General features: G+C 40.5%; 1 protein-coding gene across 1 annotated transcript in view; it reads right to left on the bottom strand.

Annotated features, from left to right (window-relative positions):
- The window catches only part of lsamp (limbic system associated membrane protein), a 589,246-nt gene extending 580,308 nt beyond the window's left edge, over positions 1-8,938 (bottom strand). The window contains exon 1 of the mRNA XM_030108899.1: positions 8,874-8,938. Within this exon, the coding sequence (XP_029964759.1) occupies positions 8,874-8,937 (64 nt within the window). The 5' untranslated portion in view covers position 8,938. The remainder of the gene's footprint in view (positions 1-8,873) is intronic.
- Between the last annotated feature and the right edge of the window lie 9,747 nt (positions 8,939-18,685).

The following is an 18,685-nucleotide window of genomic DNA, read 5'->3' as shown; positions in this document are numbered from 1 at the left end:
AACCATCTTTTTAGAATGAAGTCAACCATATCAAATTAAAAATGGCCACATAAAATTTGATGGCAGCTGCATTTCTTCACTTTCAATATTTTCTCTATGCTAAATGTGCTGTTTAAATGAAAAGTGCATCAATGAACTACAGAACTTTTACCGAGTTTCTGCAAATGTTATCCCAAAGTGCACCATTATTATAGAGTTCAAGTTTTAAAATCAAACTATTTCTCACACTGACAAATTACCAACTGCAAGACAATAACATCAACAAATACTTTACGGTTGTTTTGTTTTTCACTCCATAATAGCACAGTTTTATATTGCCCTGCAGCAATGCAGCTTTTTCACAGTTATTAGCTATCATCCATTAATAGTTAATGGGTCAATGGGCCGCTCAGCAGCAGCTGCTGCTCAGACGAAGCACCCACAAAAGAATCACATCAACAGACAATGTTTTCTCAATTGCCAGTCAAATTGTCAGAATTAGAGGGAAGATGCATGAAGACACACTCTATTTAGACCTGCAGTTATTCTCCACAACATGTTTGTGTTTCATGCCTCGATGGTTTCGTTTCATGCGTGGATGAAAGGCAAAGTTGTAGTTACGCTAATTGGAGAGCCATACCTTGAGTGGGTTGTTGTGTTTGTTCTATTTTGCAAAAACAAATTGAATGATTGATCAAGTACAAATATGCAGCGCCAATCTCAACATGAGTGTCGGTGATGGGACATTTTCTTTTTAAGATCCCAGATGTCATCGACTGTCTTTATTTTCTTGTAGTCGCAGTGTTTCGGACAAAGTGTCTCACTGAGCTCGATTCAAAGATGTCAAACTGATTTTAATTCAGAGGCCACAAAACACTGAAATTCATCCTCAACTGGGACAAGCCAGTGAAATGATTGCAAGCCAACTCAATTTTCCTTTCCCTTATGTCCATGAACATACTGCACGATGAATGTTTGCATTGTTTTAGAGCACATTTTGCTAATTGACTGGAAAGAAGGTCGTCTCTGCCGAACAATGGATCCGTCACTGTTCAATGCAATTATAAAGCTGGTGCTGTTCCCTGTCAGTTATTACAACTGAAACAGTGCAATCCACATTATTAAATCAGGAACAACAGCTACACCCCCACCCTGCATCCAAGAGGTTAACCCTGCTCCTGCCTTCCCTGCTCAGCGCACATGCACATAATGCATTCATTGTACAGTTGACAAATCACGAGCAGCTTGAGAATTACAAACAAAAACAGATTCTTCTTCAAACACTGTTCTGGCTTCCTGGATCATCATTCACCTCAAAGATCCATTTCATCCTCTTCATGTTTTTCAGTATTTTCAGATCAGGAACTGAGTATAAAAAGGCAGAAAGATCAGCATAAAGTCCTCTGCTGAGAATTATTGTTTGACTGCATTTGAGTTTTGATTCAATGTATTTACTCACATTCTGGAGGGATACATCCTGATTGTCATTCCCCATCTATTCCTGATAAGAACTCTCTCATCATTTACCCAAATGAACAGGGCTGATGGGAAGAATTTGCAAATGATCGTCAGTTGGTTGAAGAAAGGAAGCTCAAAGCAACACAGCCAGACAATCGAGTACAAGCTCAGACCTGAATGCAAATGTAATCACGGCGCTGTCACTGTATCCTGACGATGCCTGCAGACTATACCCCACCAGCTGGTGTATCGTTTAGTCCACAAGTTTTATCATTCAGATGACATTAAATCATATTACTCACTGGAGAGCAAGGCAGCTTCTGCACCATACAAATATGATCAAGGGGTTTTAGCCAATGTCCTGGATTTAAAATCCCGTCAGCACTAGGGCTGGGTACCGTGAGATATTTTTCGGGTACAAGTACTTTTTCGATACCTCACGTCACGTACGGTACCGGTTCCTGAACTGTACTTTTTTCGGTAGCTGCCTTCACGGCGCACAGACGACACCATGACGGCATTTGCAATTCATGCCACTAGGTGTGCTGTTTGCAGGTTCAATCTTATTTTACACAGACACCACAGAAGAAGAAGGGCGCTGCAGGCTCTGCATGTTGTTAGAAAAAGAGTGTGAGCCGGCAAGACATGGTCATATGTTCAATGATGCGATGTACCGTTTTTTCAGTAAAAGAGACGAACTGAAAGGTCGTTTCCGCACATGTTAATTGATCGCGCAGCCACTTTAAGAACCGAAACTGATACCCGTACGCACGTCTGTTGTTCGGTACCAATATATACCAAAGTTTTTCGGTCGGTACCACTGAGGTACCGTTAAACGGTACCCAGCTCTTGTCAGCATATAGTACAAGCTCTCAATACAAACTGCACTTTTTTAGTTTTCTTCTCAATTTGCTTGTCCAATCTACTCCAAACACAGGAATCATATTGAGCGTAATTCTTGATTATCTGTGAGAAGGAGGTGCTCTTGGAGTATATGAAGTGTGAGATTCTTAAGAATAAGTTCAAGAAGTGAATACACTATCAGGCAAGCAACACAGATCGTGAAGATATCATTAACCACCGACCAGACAGTGTATGAACACAAACCCTTTTTGAGATTCAGTCACTGTTTCACTTTACAGGTGCTCTGAGAGCCTCACAAAGGAAGACGAGGTAAGCAACTTAATAGCTGTCCTGAATAAGAACTAAAGGCTTTTGAGGCAGAAAAAACTTAACTGAATGAGGGTTTCTGCATCCTTTTGGAGAATGATGTAACTTCAGACCTCCATGAGTCACAGTGACAGAAAGGAGCAATAAAAACATGGCTAGATAATACTAGGATAGTGAAAGAATGTCAAAAACAATGTATATTTCTTCTGATGCATTAAATTAGTTGTTCAAGAACTGTGATGGAACTCTGAAATTAAATTAAATGGTTGGTAATAATTGTTTGGTTCTTGTGAAAACAGAGAGATTTTCATCAAGTATATTCTGAGCCACAATAAATAAAAACCAAAGTTTGAAATTTAAAGGTCACTGTGGTGATATTTTACCGGGCCGGCCCACTCGAGGTGAACTTGGCCTGTCTGTGGCCCCTGAACTAAAAATTATTTGACAGCCCTTGCATAAACAGCGCAAAGTCTTCTGGGGAGATTTGCTATTTACAAGTGAGTCTAAATTCCTTTGCACCAAAATTAAAGCGATGGCAGAAAGACAGACTTCACTGAGACGAGTAGCTGGGCTCAGTTTTCACTGCAAAGTCGTTTAAAATGCTGCGAACTTTGGCCCTTCGGGAGGAAACCCTACAGTTCAATTGCTGCTCCGTTGCATGGAGAAAACCTGGTTGGGGCAGTTGAGGGATATAATTAGGATGGCCCTGGGTGCTTCCTGCTGGAGGGCTACCAGACAGGGCCAACTTGGATGAGACCCTGAAGTAAGCCCAGGACATGCTGGAGGGATCAGATCGCTCCTGGAGCCCTGGGAGCTGCCTGCAGCTTCTCAGACTGAGCTGCTTAAAAGTTATGACTAACAAAGAAAAAACATCCCCACAGCTCTGCGTTTGTGCTGCCAACCTTAACCAGTTGAACAGATACATAGAATGATGTCTTAATGTTCCTGTTGTTTCTTGTTTACAAGAATTAATGAGAAAAATATGAACCATTTGGCCACATCGCTCCAGGCAACCTCAGACATCCTATGACAACCTGAATTATTTCCACACGTCAGCATAATTAACTTTATCAGAAAATGACTGTTTTTTTCAAAAACAAAATTACCAGAGACCTGATCAGCAAGACCAAATTTGCTTAAATTTTTCATAAGAAAAGAATTTTCAGTATTTTAGAAAAGATCTTGCTCACTGTGATCTGAAAATGAAAAACATTTATTTGAGGCAGCAGGTGAGAAGGTAACAGCACAAGAGCCTGAAAATGTTATCAGCAAACCACTGAAAGAGTTGCAGGAAGTGAAGCAGCAGTCTTCAGCTCCAGTGACAGAAACATTTCTCTCTTCTTAAATCAACCATGAAGTCCACTGCTGCCAAAGAAAAGACATCCTTGTTTCCATGATTCTCATGTCAGTGATTCCCAAATCGCAGCGTCTGAAGCAGTGACTGTCGAAAGACGTTACTGATCACTGAAGCACAAATTTTACAGCGAATTATCTGCTAAAGGCTGAAACAAGGGGAGCAAAGGGATGGTGAGTTTTTTGTTTTTTGATTGAAAAAACAGAAAGACACATGATGAAATATCCATGAAAGGTTCCCCTTATTGAAATAAAGGAAAACACATGCTGATCGAAAGCACAGAAAATAAGACTAATTTTGACTAAATGTGTAACTTTGTAACCCCCAGGACTCCCTTGAAAAAGAGGTTTTTAATCTCAACGAGACTTTCTTGGCTAAAGAAAGGTGAAATAAAAAATAAATAAAGACTCATAAACCAACACTTGTTAACAGAGATAAAGATCTGTTCTCCAGCATTATTAAGAAACTGTGAAACCTGGTTCCTCTAATTTCATCTGAAGAACTAAAATATGTTCTCATGGTTTTTAACAGAAACATCTACAGAACCCCTGTTGAGAATTAAAAAAAAAAAGAGCTGGGAAAAGGTAAGCAATGTTACCGTATTTTTAGAAGGACAAGTACATGTACTAACCCTGAGCTATTGAGCAGTATTGAGTACCAATAATATTAACACTTATTAATTTAAGCCTTGTTTATATTCCATACAATAAGCAAAGGCTTAAGTCACTGCGAACCGACTCGGCTCAGTCTCTGCTCTGTCGCTACGCTCCAACAGCCTTACAGCCGACAGTACGCAGTGTGGAGCATGTTTTTACACACAGTTTTGCATACTGTTGACTTTGTGCCACGTACAGGCCCCAGATCAGTAATAATGAGTGTATCAGTCATGCTTCACTCATGTGTCACATCGTTTGGAGTAAAATCCTCCTGAGCAGTTAAACTAAAGAGCAACATCGAGTGAACTGCTGGTTCAAACGTCACTGGCAATTAAGCTGCCGGTGTTGTACAAAGCAACTTTCACCTCCTTTTAATATTTTGGCAGAACATAATTATACAGTCTGGTTTACTTCTGTCACTCATAAATATTGAAGATGTCCAACTCGCCGGCATCACCTGTCCTTTCTTTTCTCCTTGCTGACAGATGATGCTCTCTGCGTTGTATCGGAGAGCTTTTACAAGTACAAGTACACCGTGCAGCGTCACACCGGATATCCAATACTGGTATCAGTCCTGGTTCATCCCTGTTTTGGGATTTAATGTCACTTTTCACTGCAGTTGTTGGTGGATGAGGGATAAAATGAGAGACGTAACACAGCAGCGATGATTAATGCATCCCTCACTCTTTGGCAGCTGGCCTTGCTGGAAACAAAGAGTCAATGGATCAACCTGTGTGATGAAAGCTGATGCCAAGAATAAGATGAAAAGTTGTGACCTGAAAAAAATTTGGCCGAGCCAATTACATGATTAAGATGGAAGTAAAATACTGGTGACAAACAGCAACCAAACTACTGTCCTGAAAGTATCCATTTGTATCTTTTCTCAGCTCCATCCAACTCAAAGGATGAAGAATCTCAGCTGACAAAACCAGAAAGGAAGACAATTAATTAATTAATTAATTTAGATTTTATTTCGGTCATAAAGCATACATGGCAGGTAATATATGTATGTATACATATACATATACACACACATACGTATACATACACACAGACATATATACACATGCATACATACATACACACACATATACATACATATATACATACACACATACATACATACAACGCCATGGACACGTTGCTGACCCATCTCAGTCGCAGCACAGAAAGACGAGAGCCTAATGCTGTTGAGGAGTTTATAGAAAACAATTACCTGCACATGCAGATCGCTGTATTTTTGGAGTAAGCACAGAGAACGCCTTGGATACATTGGCAATACAAGAAAACTCCACACTGAAAAGCTGTGACCTGTATTAAACCGGGTTCAAGCAGAAGAAATGTGAAGGAAAAGTGCAACCTCGGGCTGCACGATAAATCAAACTAATTGTGTAAGCAATATCTCGAGTTCAACGGTGTGTATCATCGACCTAAATGTAATTAATCCCATTTCTATTCATCGTGTACTCATGTTGGGAAATTCAAATGAGTGTTGTGTCAAAACCGGCTGTGAGGTGGCTCTGCCTCCCAAACCCCATCAAGAAGGAGAAAGACCAGGTGGATCCAATCACCTGATTGATGCCCCTGGCCAGCTGGGTGTGGAGGAGACCGATATGGCCGCCTTCATGCGCAGAGCATGAAGGCTTTCCATTAAAGTCCAAAGTTTGTGTCAATTACTAGATTTAAGGAGGAATTAATATTAATTGAAGATGTTGAAAAGTTTAAGTTACAAATTTCGCTAAAAAGGAACTGTGAGGATAAGCATTTGCTACCTCTGTATAAACTGTTAAATACGTTTATTTAAAACCTACCTTTGTTAAAATGACTTGGTTCTTTAAGGCCAAATCATTATTAGTTCTGTATCACTTTGAATGAACTTTTATAAGAGACTTAAATACTACTCCTAGGAGTAATTGGGCATATTTTGTGTTTTCCTTAAGGTTTTTCCCCCAATGAAGAACCTAAAATAACTAAGAACCCACTTAAGAGATAATTCAAAAGAAAGCGAGAAGAAAGCTAAAGGAACCTAAAGGGACTTAAGGATTCAGACATTTAATGCCAATAAAACAATTTGAAAAAGAAAACCTGGACTTCTTCTTTGAGCGGAATCCTGCGTAACATCCATGTGAAGAGAACACTCCGTTCAAGTCCAGAGGAGAACAAAAACTTAGAGGACTTGACAGAATTTCTGATATGAAAGAAATGTGTGATTAATCTGGATGAATTCAACCAGATTTAAACAATTTATCAAGTGACAGACAAAGAGCATCATTAGGAACAAACCTCAAAGCTCATTTTCTATTTAAGTGTTTGTATTGATCACAAATCATTATCTGAATGCTCAACAATATTATCAAGTTTATCTGGGAGATCACTACACGTGCTGTCAGTACAGATCTTTGTCTAAATACTGAAAGTTGGGGTTTTGCTTTCATCCCCACAATGTTTAAACATCTTTGGGTCCCAACAGTGAATTATTTATTAATACAGTTTGTCTCCCATCTTTTCTTTTTTTTCCATTGGCCACACTGAGAAAAAGCCAGAAGCAAACAGAGTCAACATCCAGATCAATTAAAGTCTGAGCCGTGAACAAGTTTCAGAAAGCTGTGAGGCCAGAGGAGCATCGCTGCTCCCTTAAGAGGAAACAACAGCTCAGCCGGCAGCTAATGATTTTACTGTCTGTCGCGCACAAACATCATCAGAAAACTTGCTCCAGAACAGACATGAGGAGCACAGAATCATTAGTGCAATGAAATATGAGGTAATGGTGGACAAGACAAAAAGGGGAAAAGTGGCCGTCAATCCTCTGGAGCAGGACTGGATGAAGGGGGAAGCGGTGACAGTGGAAAAGATGAACAACTCAGATGAGTTGGAGTCAGATAGTGAGAGGAATCTTAACTATTGATCTCTTATCCAGCTGTGTTTCACTAAATCTCATCCCGCTTGGTTCGTCCAGCTGATAAAACCATTATTTTGCGAGAGAAAGTGAAGGAAAAACACTCCACACACATCGAGAGGTCTGATACATCTGTTATCGTCTCACATTTATCCTCTGGACACCTTTACAGCTCCGGCTCTTTGTTGGATGTTTATGCAGTGTGTCAAGTGCTAAAAAACCACTGGCTGCTGAAGAAACATCCTGGCCAGTAAACAACTGGCAACTACATGGAACCCGAGTGTTTTCCAACAAAATAAACACTTTGGCTCAGTTGATGCCTCTCGAGCTGGAAGTTCCCATAATCCAACAGTGCTGTTCAGCTACAGATGAGAAGAAAATTCACATAAGAAGAAAATTGAACTTAGAATGTCTGATCAGATCTTTCTAATGATTCAAAGTCGAATAAAATGGATTAATCGGCAACTAGGATGCCAATTCAACCCTCAGAAGGATGATTTGTAGGGGTGGTGAAGATAGAGTAGCAGGTGTTTTGGCAAAAGCAGCTGAGAGAAACTTTTCAACTCCACTCCACTCACACATTGGCCAGTCACTTCATTCTCTCGCTCCTCTCCTTTCCGATTTTTTTTTATCTTTCTTCCTCCAACTGCACACCTCATGTCGTCCACACTTCCTTCTCCAGCTGCATTCTCTTTGCCATCTGCAGAACATCATTACTTACTTGTTGACAATCAATCACTAAAAGAGACATGAAAACGAATTATTTCTTACTGCTGCTCTCATCTCTTGCAAGTTTGCTCAAGCTTCAGTTTCCTGTCATCAGTTTTTTTTTTCTTTCTTCCTCCAGCTGACATGACTGCATCCAGCCACCACACACCTTCAGTGCCAAACACACTCCCAAAGGTCAAGAGAGGGACAGGCAGGGATTTCCATGTACCAGAGAAAGCTGTGCTTAAATGCTGATTTCTGCGTTTCTGTCAGGAATCAGCCTCCTGAAGTAACTCCGAGCTGCCAGTCCAGCATGTTTCTGTCCCTCTCCACTCTGCTGAAGCTGTCAGCCTCCACTGCTGCTACTACACACTGTCAGCTCATCTCCTCTGCAACTCTCCAACTTTGTTTCTTTCTCCAGAGCAAACAGCGGCTCTGCTCCAGCAGCAGCAGTCAGAGGATTCCCGGTGAGGACCGCGCTCCTCTCCGCGGCGTCACTTCACATACCTGCACAACTCCGCTCCGCTTCGGACGCACAGACGCCTCAATCAAACCCTCCGCTGCAGGTGTCACTGTGCTCAACTCCGCTGTTCCCGAGGAAGAAACGATGTTATTTTTTTTTTAAAAAAAAGGAACGGAATAGATCCCTTGCCTTGTAATCCCAGGAGGAAAGCGACGCCGGTGATCCACACGGTGTGTATCCAGAAGTAACGCATGGTTCCCTTAAATCAGACGCTAAAGCTCGGCGCTCTTCCAGACCGACTCCGGAGGCTCCAGCGGGTAGTTTCCAGAGGAGAGAAGCGAACGGAGCCGAGCAGGAGGAAGAAATCCCGGCGTGAGTGTTGCTGATGAACAGCGGAGCTGGAGACTGTCACCGCTTCTCCTGCTGCTGCTTCCGAGCGGACATTAGCGACCCCTACAGAAACACACTCCCACACCACAGCGCGCGCACCTGTGTGTGTGTGTGTGTGTGTGTGTGTGTGTGTGTGTGTGTGTGTGTGTGTGTGTGTGTGTGTGTGTGTGTGTGTGTGTGTGTGTGTGTATGCGTGTGTGTGTGTGTGTGTGTGTGTGTGTGTGTGTGTGTGTGTGTGTGTGTGTGTGTGTGTGTGTGTGTGTGTGTGTGTGTGTGCGTGCGCGCGTCTCTCTCGCTGTCTGTGCGGGAAGTGTAAACTGTAATTTCACGAATGGAAATTTACTAAAAGCGTATTTCCTTGTTTGATAGAAAAAAAAACAGTTTTGGAATTCATCATTTTCACCACTATAGTGAACATTGTTATTGTCTCTAATTCAGGTGTATTGATTTGTACGCAGACTTATTTACAAGAAATCATAAGTTGTGTGATTGTCAGGTCAGGTATTTAATATATAACTATTTATTCATGCATTCATCGTTTAATGTCTGATAGTCAGCTGAACTCCATCCACAAACAGCCAAACACTAACATTCACACCACAGCATAGCTTTACAAATAAACAATAATTCCACAAATACACAGGGACAACTTACTAACCCCACTTAAAGTCCTTAGAGTAAAGCTGGAAATATTCTCATACGCTGAGGCTTCAGCATCTCATTCATCACTTTGCATGCAGCCCTCAACTCAACGAAAACACTGAAAAAAATATAAAAGACAAACCATCTTGAGCTTTGAAACAAGATACACTACAGTCAACAAGAGGTTTGCAGCACTGGTGAAGCAAGAAATGTTGCCTCATTTCAACATTAATATAAGTTTGTGTTGTGTTTATATATATATATATATATATATATATATATATATATATATATATATATATATAAGTCTCTTAGGTTCTAAACTTGTTTCAGTCAGCAAAGTTGGCTTTCTTCTTTCAAATGGCAGCATTGCTGACACCACCAGAAAGCTGAGTGATCAAGCATCCATCCAGACAGAACCTACATTAGTTATTCTGCACAAAACATGTGCCATGGCTGTTGTTCTATGTAGAATGGTAAAGCCAAGAAGTTGCAGCATTAATGCCATACTTGGAAATGCTGCCTGTCAGGAAATAAACACCTTTTGAAAAGAGCATTCCCATTATGTACTGAATAAGGGGAGCAAAAAAATTGCGCTTGAATGACATTTTTCCCATGTGATTTTCCTTTAATGCTCTTATTCACATACATGCATCGGAGAGAAAGGTCATCTCGCTGTGAGGAACCTGTTGCTTTATGTCACGACAGAAGTGAAGGGAATTCAGTACATCAATGCATCGATGCACATCCTCATTTCTTTTCATTGAAAACATGACCTCTGCGGCAGGAACTGACCACTCCAATCCCCAATCAATCACATGTTCTTACCTCGATGCAGGGATGCTCCAATTCATGTTCACCCTCAGAGCCAGTGTTAGAAATAAAATGAAGGCATTACAGCGTAGAATACAGCATGGTTTGGACAGGAAGGAATCATTGAAGGAGCAATTCTGTGTTGGTGACAGAGAATTTAAATAGTCAGAGAATCAAATGTCCACTCTGCTGTACCTCACAACTCAAAATACAGAATTAAAAATAGAAATATGATGCTTCTCTACAGGGTTCTCTCCAAAATACCTCATCAGTAAAAGGTTTGTCTTTTGTGGATCTTTGATCTCACACACAATGATAGCTTCTGTTTGGAGATTTTTTTTTAATTATATTTATTAATTGTTGTTATCTGTCAGGTTCATTGTTTGTTCTCAGTTTATTTATTTATTTATTTTCCTGTTTGGTTTAAATCTGTGGTAATTCCACCCACATGAGCTCATGGTGTGAACGGGCCGTGTTCCAAGAATTTGTTTTCTTTTCCCACCTGTTGCCATCACCCTGCTCATTTCTATTTTAGACTCCAAGGAACACACATATTTTTTTTCCATTATAACATTATATGGTGCAATAAGCACACTGAACAGCTTGTTGTCAAAGTCAGCAAAGCAGAAGAGTTGATTGTCAGACAAGTCTTTTTTTTTTTGCAAGTGTTGGAGTTAAACTGTGAAAAATGTTGTCAATTGGATGAAATGCACTGAAACTGCATGTCTTCATGCATTATTTATAACACAAATTCTGGAGATAAGCACATTTGAAAGGGTCTGTGGCTGTCTTTGCATTTTAGCATTCGTCAAAGCTTGGAAACGGCTCATTATGTTTAAGCCACACCAGCCATGCTGTAATCACAGACTATCGCTCAGCCTGCTTTGTGAATTATCCACATCTACGAACACAGACTGAATAGTCGGGAGAAAGACAATCAAATATTTTTGAACTATAGTCCCGTGCAGCAAACTTCATAAATATGCAAAGCTTCCCACAGATGACTGTAATGAGTAATGCCATGGCAGATGGTGGAAAGAGATTTCACATTAGTTAGTGTCGTTAATATCTCCGCAAAAACTGTTGCCAGTGCTGGAAGAAAACATTAACTTCCCATGATGCAACAAAGTAATACAGATGCGTGTTTCAAACTATAATTTCAAATGATCTGACCAGCTTTTGCATTCATGTAATCAGAGTCAAAACAAGTCATCTAATTACATCTCATTCATTCGAGAGAAAACTCCACATTCATTTTGCAGCATGCAGTCCACTCACGCCACGTATTGAACAGTGAGGTCAAAGAGAATAACCTCCACGTTTCTTGATTCATAATTTATTTCCAGCCCACAGTGTTTTTCTGTCCTCCAGCAAACCTTTATGTGTCAGCGTGGAAGCCTCAGGGTGGCACTGGAGAATTTAGGGCTGTACTGACTGTGGTGAGAAGGTATGAAATCCATGTGGAGGATGCATTCCTGGTTGATGAGAAAACAGTTTGAAAATGTCCAGAAAATCCTTTTCACGTGATGTGGCATGTAGCAGGTTTGTTTTTTTTTTTTTTTCTTACTGTCAACCAGTTGATAAATGGAAAGAAGAAAAGGTGGAGAAAGTAATCACATTAGTGATTACTGACGTTTTGTGTCTTCCACCAAAAACACTCTCTTCATTGAATTGTTTCTGGGCGGCTTTTGATGGATTCTTCTGACAAACATTCATCACGATAGTGTCTTGAAGTCTCTGCATTTGTCGGTTTTGATTCCTGGAAGCATCCTGGCCTGAAGGTGCGCCTGGACCCCCTTCATTATGTCTGATAACATCCTATAGAGGACGCCACGGAGCAGAGTGCTTCCTCCTCCGGAGCTCACCAGGCGCCTGCTGAAGTGTGAGCTTCACTCTCAATCAGCTGGGTATCAGGATACATTCAGAGGAGATCTGTATTGATTCAGCTTCTGAATATGACTCCACATTATGAAGCCATCTCCAGTTTGTTCTGTGACCTCCAGAAGTGGATCATTTACAGTAAAGTTACAGATGCAGGGTTGCACTTGTGCTCAGATGCTAATGACTGCTGGAGCTCCAGTTTCCTCTGCTGTTGGTCTCTGCCCTGAATAAAGAGCTCCTCTGTCTATTTCGAGTGACTCCGCCTCTGTGTTATTTTTCCCATCACACCAGACCCCAGCTGATTACCTGTGACTCTGCCTGCAGTGTTTGATTTATGACTGTTTTGTTCTTATTATTCTCAGGCTTGCTGCTGTTACACTGTGTTTCAGCTGGCATGAAAAAAAAAAAAGAAACACTGGAAGTGGTTCTCTAAAGACTTTGAGGTTTTGAGGTCTTTGCCTCCAACAAAGAGCCAAGCGACTCCGGAGAGCAGCATTGCCTGCTGATTCAGGTCTAGTTAAAGTGTCTCGGACTTTTTCGCTGGGTCTTTACTCCCCAGAGTGAGCTGAATCTCATTACTCACTAAAAGCAGCTCAAAATATCCAGATGGAAAAAGGCATATCAGTCTGCAGCTTCAAACATGAAATTAATTAGGACTCCATAAAAAAAATGCAGAGATTAAAAAAATGTTTTTCTTCTTTATTTTCTTTCAATTGCAGCAAAATCTCATTTATTTTTGTGTCCCCAAGATGTTTACAGTGAAGTCAAACCAAGTGTGGACCTTATGCAATAAGGTACTAAACTAAAAACTGCCCATAATACCAGAACTTTGAGGCTTATCAGGGTAATTAACCACTTATTCCTTTCTGAAAGTCTTCAAATTCCAGAAGAACATGATTTTCATTTTTCCCTTTTCTCATTTTTTCTGTTTCTGACTGTGGACAGAGCATCTGTTTTCAGGCCGACCAGCAGGTCCTTGGATTAAAAAGCAACAAAAAAGCTCCATTTTCCATGTTATTTTTACCATAAATGTTTGAACTGGACATTTGAATGTGGCTAATAAAAAAAAAAAAAAAAGCACCGCTCGCGCAAGCAGTAATGATGCTGCTCATCATACGATAACTCCAGCGTCAGTGAGGCGAGTGCAGCCAGGCGCTGCAGCGACCAGCGCATCAGTTTCATCTCTGCCCTCCTCGACACCGGCGGAGGTATCAGAGTGTTCACCGCTGCATGGCAGCAGCAGCAGCAGTGCTCGTATTCACTCGTGTCCAGGATCTGATGCAGGTTCACCACACAGAGGCACAAAACACTCACTTTATTTCAATGTTTTGCTTTGGAATTTTCCATGTTTCTGTTTTTCTTTCCATTTAAGGTTTGTGCAAAAAGAGTGGAAATGTTATAATGTCAAACATATTTTAAGAAGCATTTTCATTTCTCTTCAGAAGTTCATGGACTGTATGCTTCAAGTTTCTGCACTTAGGATTTTTGTTTTTGTTTTTGTAAGCACTTTGAGTAAAATCCAATGATGGAGATTTATTGCTCCTAATAATTCTAAAATGTATGATCTGAGTTAAGATTACAAGTCATTGAGTGAGTGATTATTTTATTTTATTTTTTATTAAAGACCAAATTCCTTATGTGTTTTGAAACATTAAATAAATGCATTTAAAAATGAAAGAAAATGAGTGCTTACTGCCCCTCCCCAAAATAAGCCACAGCCCGCCCAACTAATTTCCTCCAGAGTCGGGTCTGCGATTAACTCTTTCACGGTCAGATTAGTGTTTTACTCAAGGAACAAGGCCTTTGTAATTTATAGGTTAATGTGTGGCTGTGGATTTTGTCTGGGTGCTTCGGCATCGTTCCACCTCGCAAAGACATGCATGTTAGGTTAATCGGTGGCTCTCGTCTGGAGAGCAGTGAGGTTTTGTTCTACTCTGGATGGAAGATCAGTCGTTGACCATCCATATACGTTTAGCATATCTATAACTTTATTTATTCTGGATCAGTCCTACAAACACAAAATATATCTGCCAGACACTGTATAATGTCTCATGGTCCAAATATGTCAAGAACAAATTCTTGAAGTGACTTACTTTAGCATAATGAATGACACAGTTTTTAAAAAAGAAACCATATACTAAGTTATTGTCCGTCTGTCAGTGATTTACCAAGGCATGGAACAGCTATCTGATGGCATTATGATGAGCACAGGTAGTTGACAGGCTGGTATAAAGTGCAATCATTAAAGCGTCACTGGCATCAATGGGCTACATGTGACAGAACTGTCATATTCACTACCTTAGTCTGTTCAAGCAGCTTAATCTGACATATTATTCACCACACAAGCGTGCTTTAAACCACAGAGCAGACAATAAATAGCTTGAAATAATGCAAATGAGTCACAGCTGCTTAGTAGGATCCTTCAGGATCAGAGACAGGGGGAAAAAAGAAGCAGGCAGAAAGGATATGAACAGGAGAAAAACAAAGGAAAGATGCGGTTAGCACGAAAGAAGAGTAAAGAGTGAGGGGTAAAAGATAGAGGTGCTGACCATCAACTACTTCTTGTCATAGCAACCATTCATTCACTATGCTAATTACAAGCTAAGTACTTTCACATTTTAGTCCACTAATTGCATGAAATATTTTTCAATAATGTCACAAATTCTTGGCAACCAGCAGATAAATCCTCCACAGCGTGAAGGATCATGGTCTGCTTGCTGTGTCAGCAGTCACTCCATACAAACAACTTCAAATGATTCACTTTGAGTTGAAGAAAACAATAGACAGCAAAAATGAAAAAAAAAAAAAAAATACCATGTGGAGTAAATTACTCCCTGCAGAACCAAATCATAGCACTATTACATTATTGTTCCTGATGGTGCACCTTGACGTGCATCTTGTCAGGTCTAATCCTAGTCTGTATCTCAGCCATTGCTGGATGTCCTTGGTTGGGATAAAAAGACGTGCCAAAGTGAAATACATTGATTTGAGGTTGTAAAAAAACTTCTGAATGACGGTGGGATGGCATCACATAATGAGGATCCCATATTCTTCAGTGGGATGTAAATGTGATTTATAGTTGCTGCTGTCATAGTTGTGAAGAAAGTAATTAGGAAACATTCAGCTCAACAAGAAAACCACTCGGCATCAACGACAGAGAGTTCTACTGTCGTCACCAGCCTGGTGACACTTCAGACCTTGAATGTGGCTTTAATGCCTGTATACAGGGTACAGTGAATACATCTTAATAACTGGAAACTTTACATTTACTCTGATGGTATTTCTGAAGTACAGACATTTCCAGCCTCATCTCCAATCAAGACTGAAGGTGTACGAGTTATGGTTCATTTTCATAGATATAGGCTGTATACATTTGTCTGCCTTTGTCCAGGATTTCTTTGGAGATTGTGTAAAATTGTTGGACAATCATCCTGCAGTCACACTAAAATGATAGGTTAATGATAATATGAAAATATTTTTAATTCCCATGTCTTGTTTGATGTCCATAACAGAATCCACTTCTTTACTAACTTTTGAGGATTTGCACCAAATCTTTCACTTTTGTGAATACTAGTACTTTCATGAGATTATTACAAATCCATTGTAAAGTAAAATAATATAAATAATCAAATATCCAAGAGAGTGAATATATATACAAAAAACTCTCTGATGAGAGTGAACTATGACAGCAATACTGAACATACACTAGAACAGCTCCTTTTATTTCAGTCTCGCTCTCCAAAGCAGTTTACAGAGCAGCTCCTTTCTCAATAGACTCCAATGAGAAGAACCAGGGGTGAAATGAGTAGGAGGAAAAATGCTAAATATCGCTTCAAACATACAGGAGTTGAATACCTCCCATGGAAAATGAAAGTATCCCTGGGTGAGAAAATATAAGAAGCAGAATATAGTGTGGGAGGAGAGAGAAGAAAGAGGACTTTTTCTTCTAATGCTATTGATGACTCAAGACTGACATTTACAAACTATGAGGATGGGGGAGAAGAACTGAGAGCGTCAACTCCAAAATCCAGCAGTGATTCACAATAATTCACTGAAACTCCCCTCATACCTGTGGCGAGTGTTGAGCAAATAAAATAAAATTAAATAAAAGTTCTCAGTGGTTTTTCTTGACAGTGCACAAGGTAATGAGCTAAATCCATTTTTTACTTTTACATTCCCAATAGGTGATGTGGAATATGCACATCCACCCCCCAATATATCACTTAAAATAGAGTAAATATAAGAGAAGGGAATATGGACCAGAAAAGAAAATGTAACAACATTCTAGAATATGAGTTCAAAACCTGAGATGTGTAAATATAATAAAATACCCCTCTGAATAGTTCAATATTCAAGACCCATGAAATGTGCAAGATACAATATAGTGTTTCCTCACAATATTTCAATTTATTCATAACTGGTCGTTGCACAAAAACATTTCTTTAAACACTAAATACACTGGAAATGCGTGATTTGCTTGTATGCACCTCACTCCCATGCTCAGTTGTTTCACTGCCACTGACACCCCAGTGATTTATGACACGAGTAGTGAAGTGTGGAGACTGGACAGAGTCAACAGATGTAGCGTCTCCTCCTCCACTCCTCCCCTTTCTTTGTCCTCCTCTGTTCTCTCAGCTCCACAGCCAGAGGGCTGGGCGGACATCGACTGGCACGTTGTTTCAAAGGCTACTGATTGACTCGTGGTGGATTTCATTCAGATGCCACAGACTGAACTCACACTGCCTCTGGAGAATATTCTGGTGATGGAAGTCAGGCACGATGAGACTAATGAATCATGTTTTTCTAAAAGCGACACACAGTGAAATCTTCAAATTCAGATGCAAAGAGGATGTTGCCTCATTTTCACCTCCTCATTCTGGAAATGATGAATAAAAATCACATCAGGAAGCAATAAAAAACAGGAATTCTATTTTCAGATTTTCTGCTCATTAACTCTTTACTCTATTTGAACCTTTGAAAACAACCCGCTGAAGAGATTACTGTTGTTTTCTGCAGCACCTGGTTGACGACTACTTGTTACCACAATTTATGCTGTTGTTTAGTTCATAAAAGTACAGAAAAGAACAGGTGAAGAAATGATGGCTTCACTGAACAATTCTACAGGTTATAGCAAATGTGTCAATCAGCCATTTCAATCTGCAGGTGCACCTCTCTGAATAAACACTGAACCAAATCCAAGTAAATAAAACAAAGTGCGCAAGTGTGTGCGTGTGTGAGATTTTGTTTTTGTTCTTTATTTGGAAGTCTTCTTTCCTTCTATTTATCTATTTTTTTCTAATTTATGGCATTCAATGAAAGTTTTGAGCTGCTTTTCTTTGGATACAATTCCAATAAAAAAGACTGTATTAGATTTAATTGGGAGCTCTTAAATGTGACAGCCAGCCAGAGAGTCGTTCTATCAAAACTCAATGAATTATTGGATCAAGTCCTGGTTTGAAATGTATGAAAACACACATGCAATAACAATTGCTATAAAATTGATCTGAAACAAAAGAGACTTAAACATGGAATAAGGGCTGCACGATTTTGGCAAAAAACCTAACTGCAATTTTTCAGACCAATGTTGCGATTGCGATTTGATTTTCAATTTTCGACATCTAAATGCCCCACCGACAGCTCACCCGCGGCCGGGCGGCCGCCCACCGCGTCGCCAGCTTTCATCGCCTCGCCGGGTGATGCCCGTCCGCTCACCGCGTCGCCTGTGGTCGGGCCACCGGCCGATGGCCGGCCGCTCACCATGATGCCAGCAGGTGGCCGGCCACTCACCACATAGCCGGAGCGGGCCGCCAGCCGACGGCTGCCCACTCACACAATGTCGACAGGCGCTCGTAAAGGAGCTTCCTCTGGCTGGGCTGTGCAGCCACGTGCTGTGCTTCCTGTTTGGGAGACTGGAGGACAAATTGTGCGATTGTGTTGAGTGACAGGTTAGAGGTGGAGAATGTGGATGAAGTTTCATGTTTGCGGTTCTGTTTGAACTGACTAGCATAGCCACAAGCAAGCAGATGTTATTTGCTCATGTGATCAAGTGGGAAAGACTTATGGGAAGTTGGGAACTGTAGTCAAACAACTGTCTCATCATGGTTTGATCGCAGCAACAGGAGCGCAGACAAACTTGTTTAATACTACGTCACTTCTGATTGGCCAGTGTCATAAAGACCTGAGCCACGGCAATTCCGGTTGGCTAATATATCTATCACTCTAACGTCAAAGCAGAGGCCGCAAAGAAAAAGAAAAAAAATGCAGGATCTCACAAT

The sequence above is a fragment of the Salarias fasciatus genome, chromosome 14 (assembly GCF_902148845.1).
Source record: "Salarias fasciatus chromosome 14, fSalaFa1.1, whole genome shotgun sequence".
Taxonomy (NCBI): domain Eukaryota; kingdom Metazoa; phylum Chordata; class Actinopteri; order Blenniiformes; family Blenniidae; genus Salarias; species Salarias fasciatus.
This window is presented reverse-complemented; position numbering and strand designations above follow the sequence as displayed.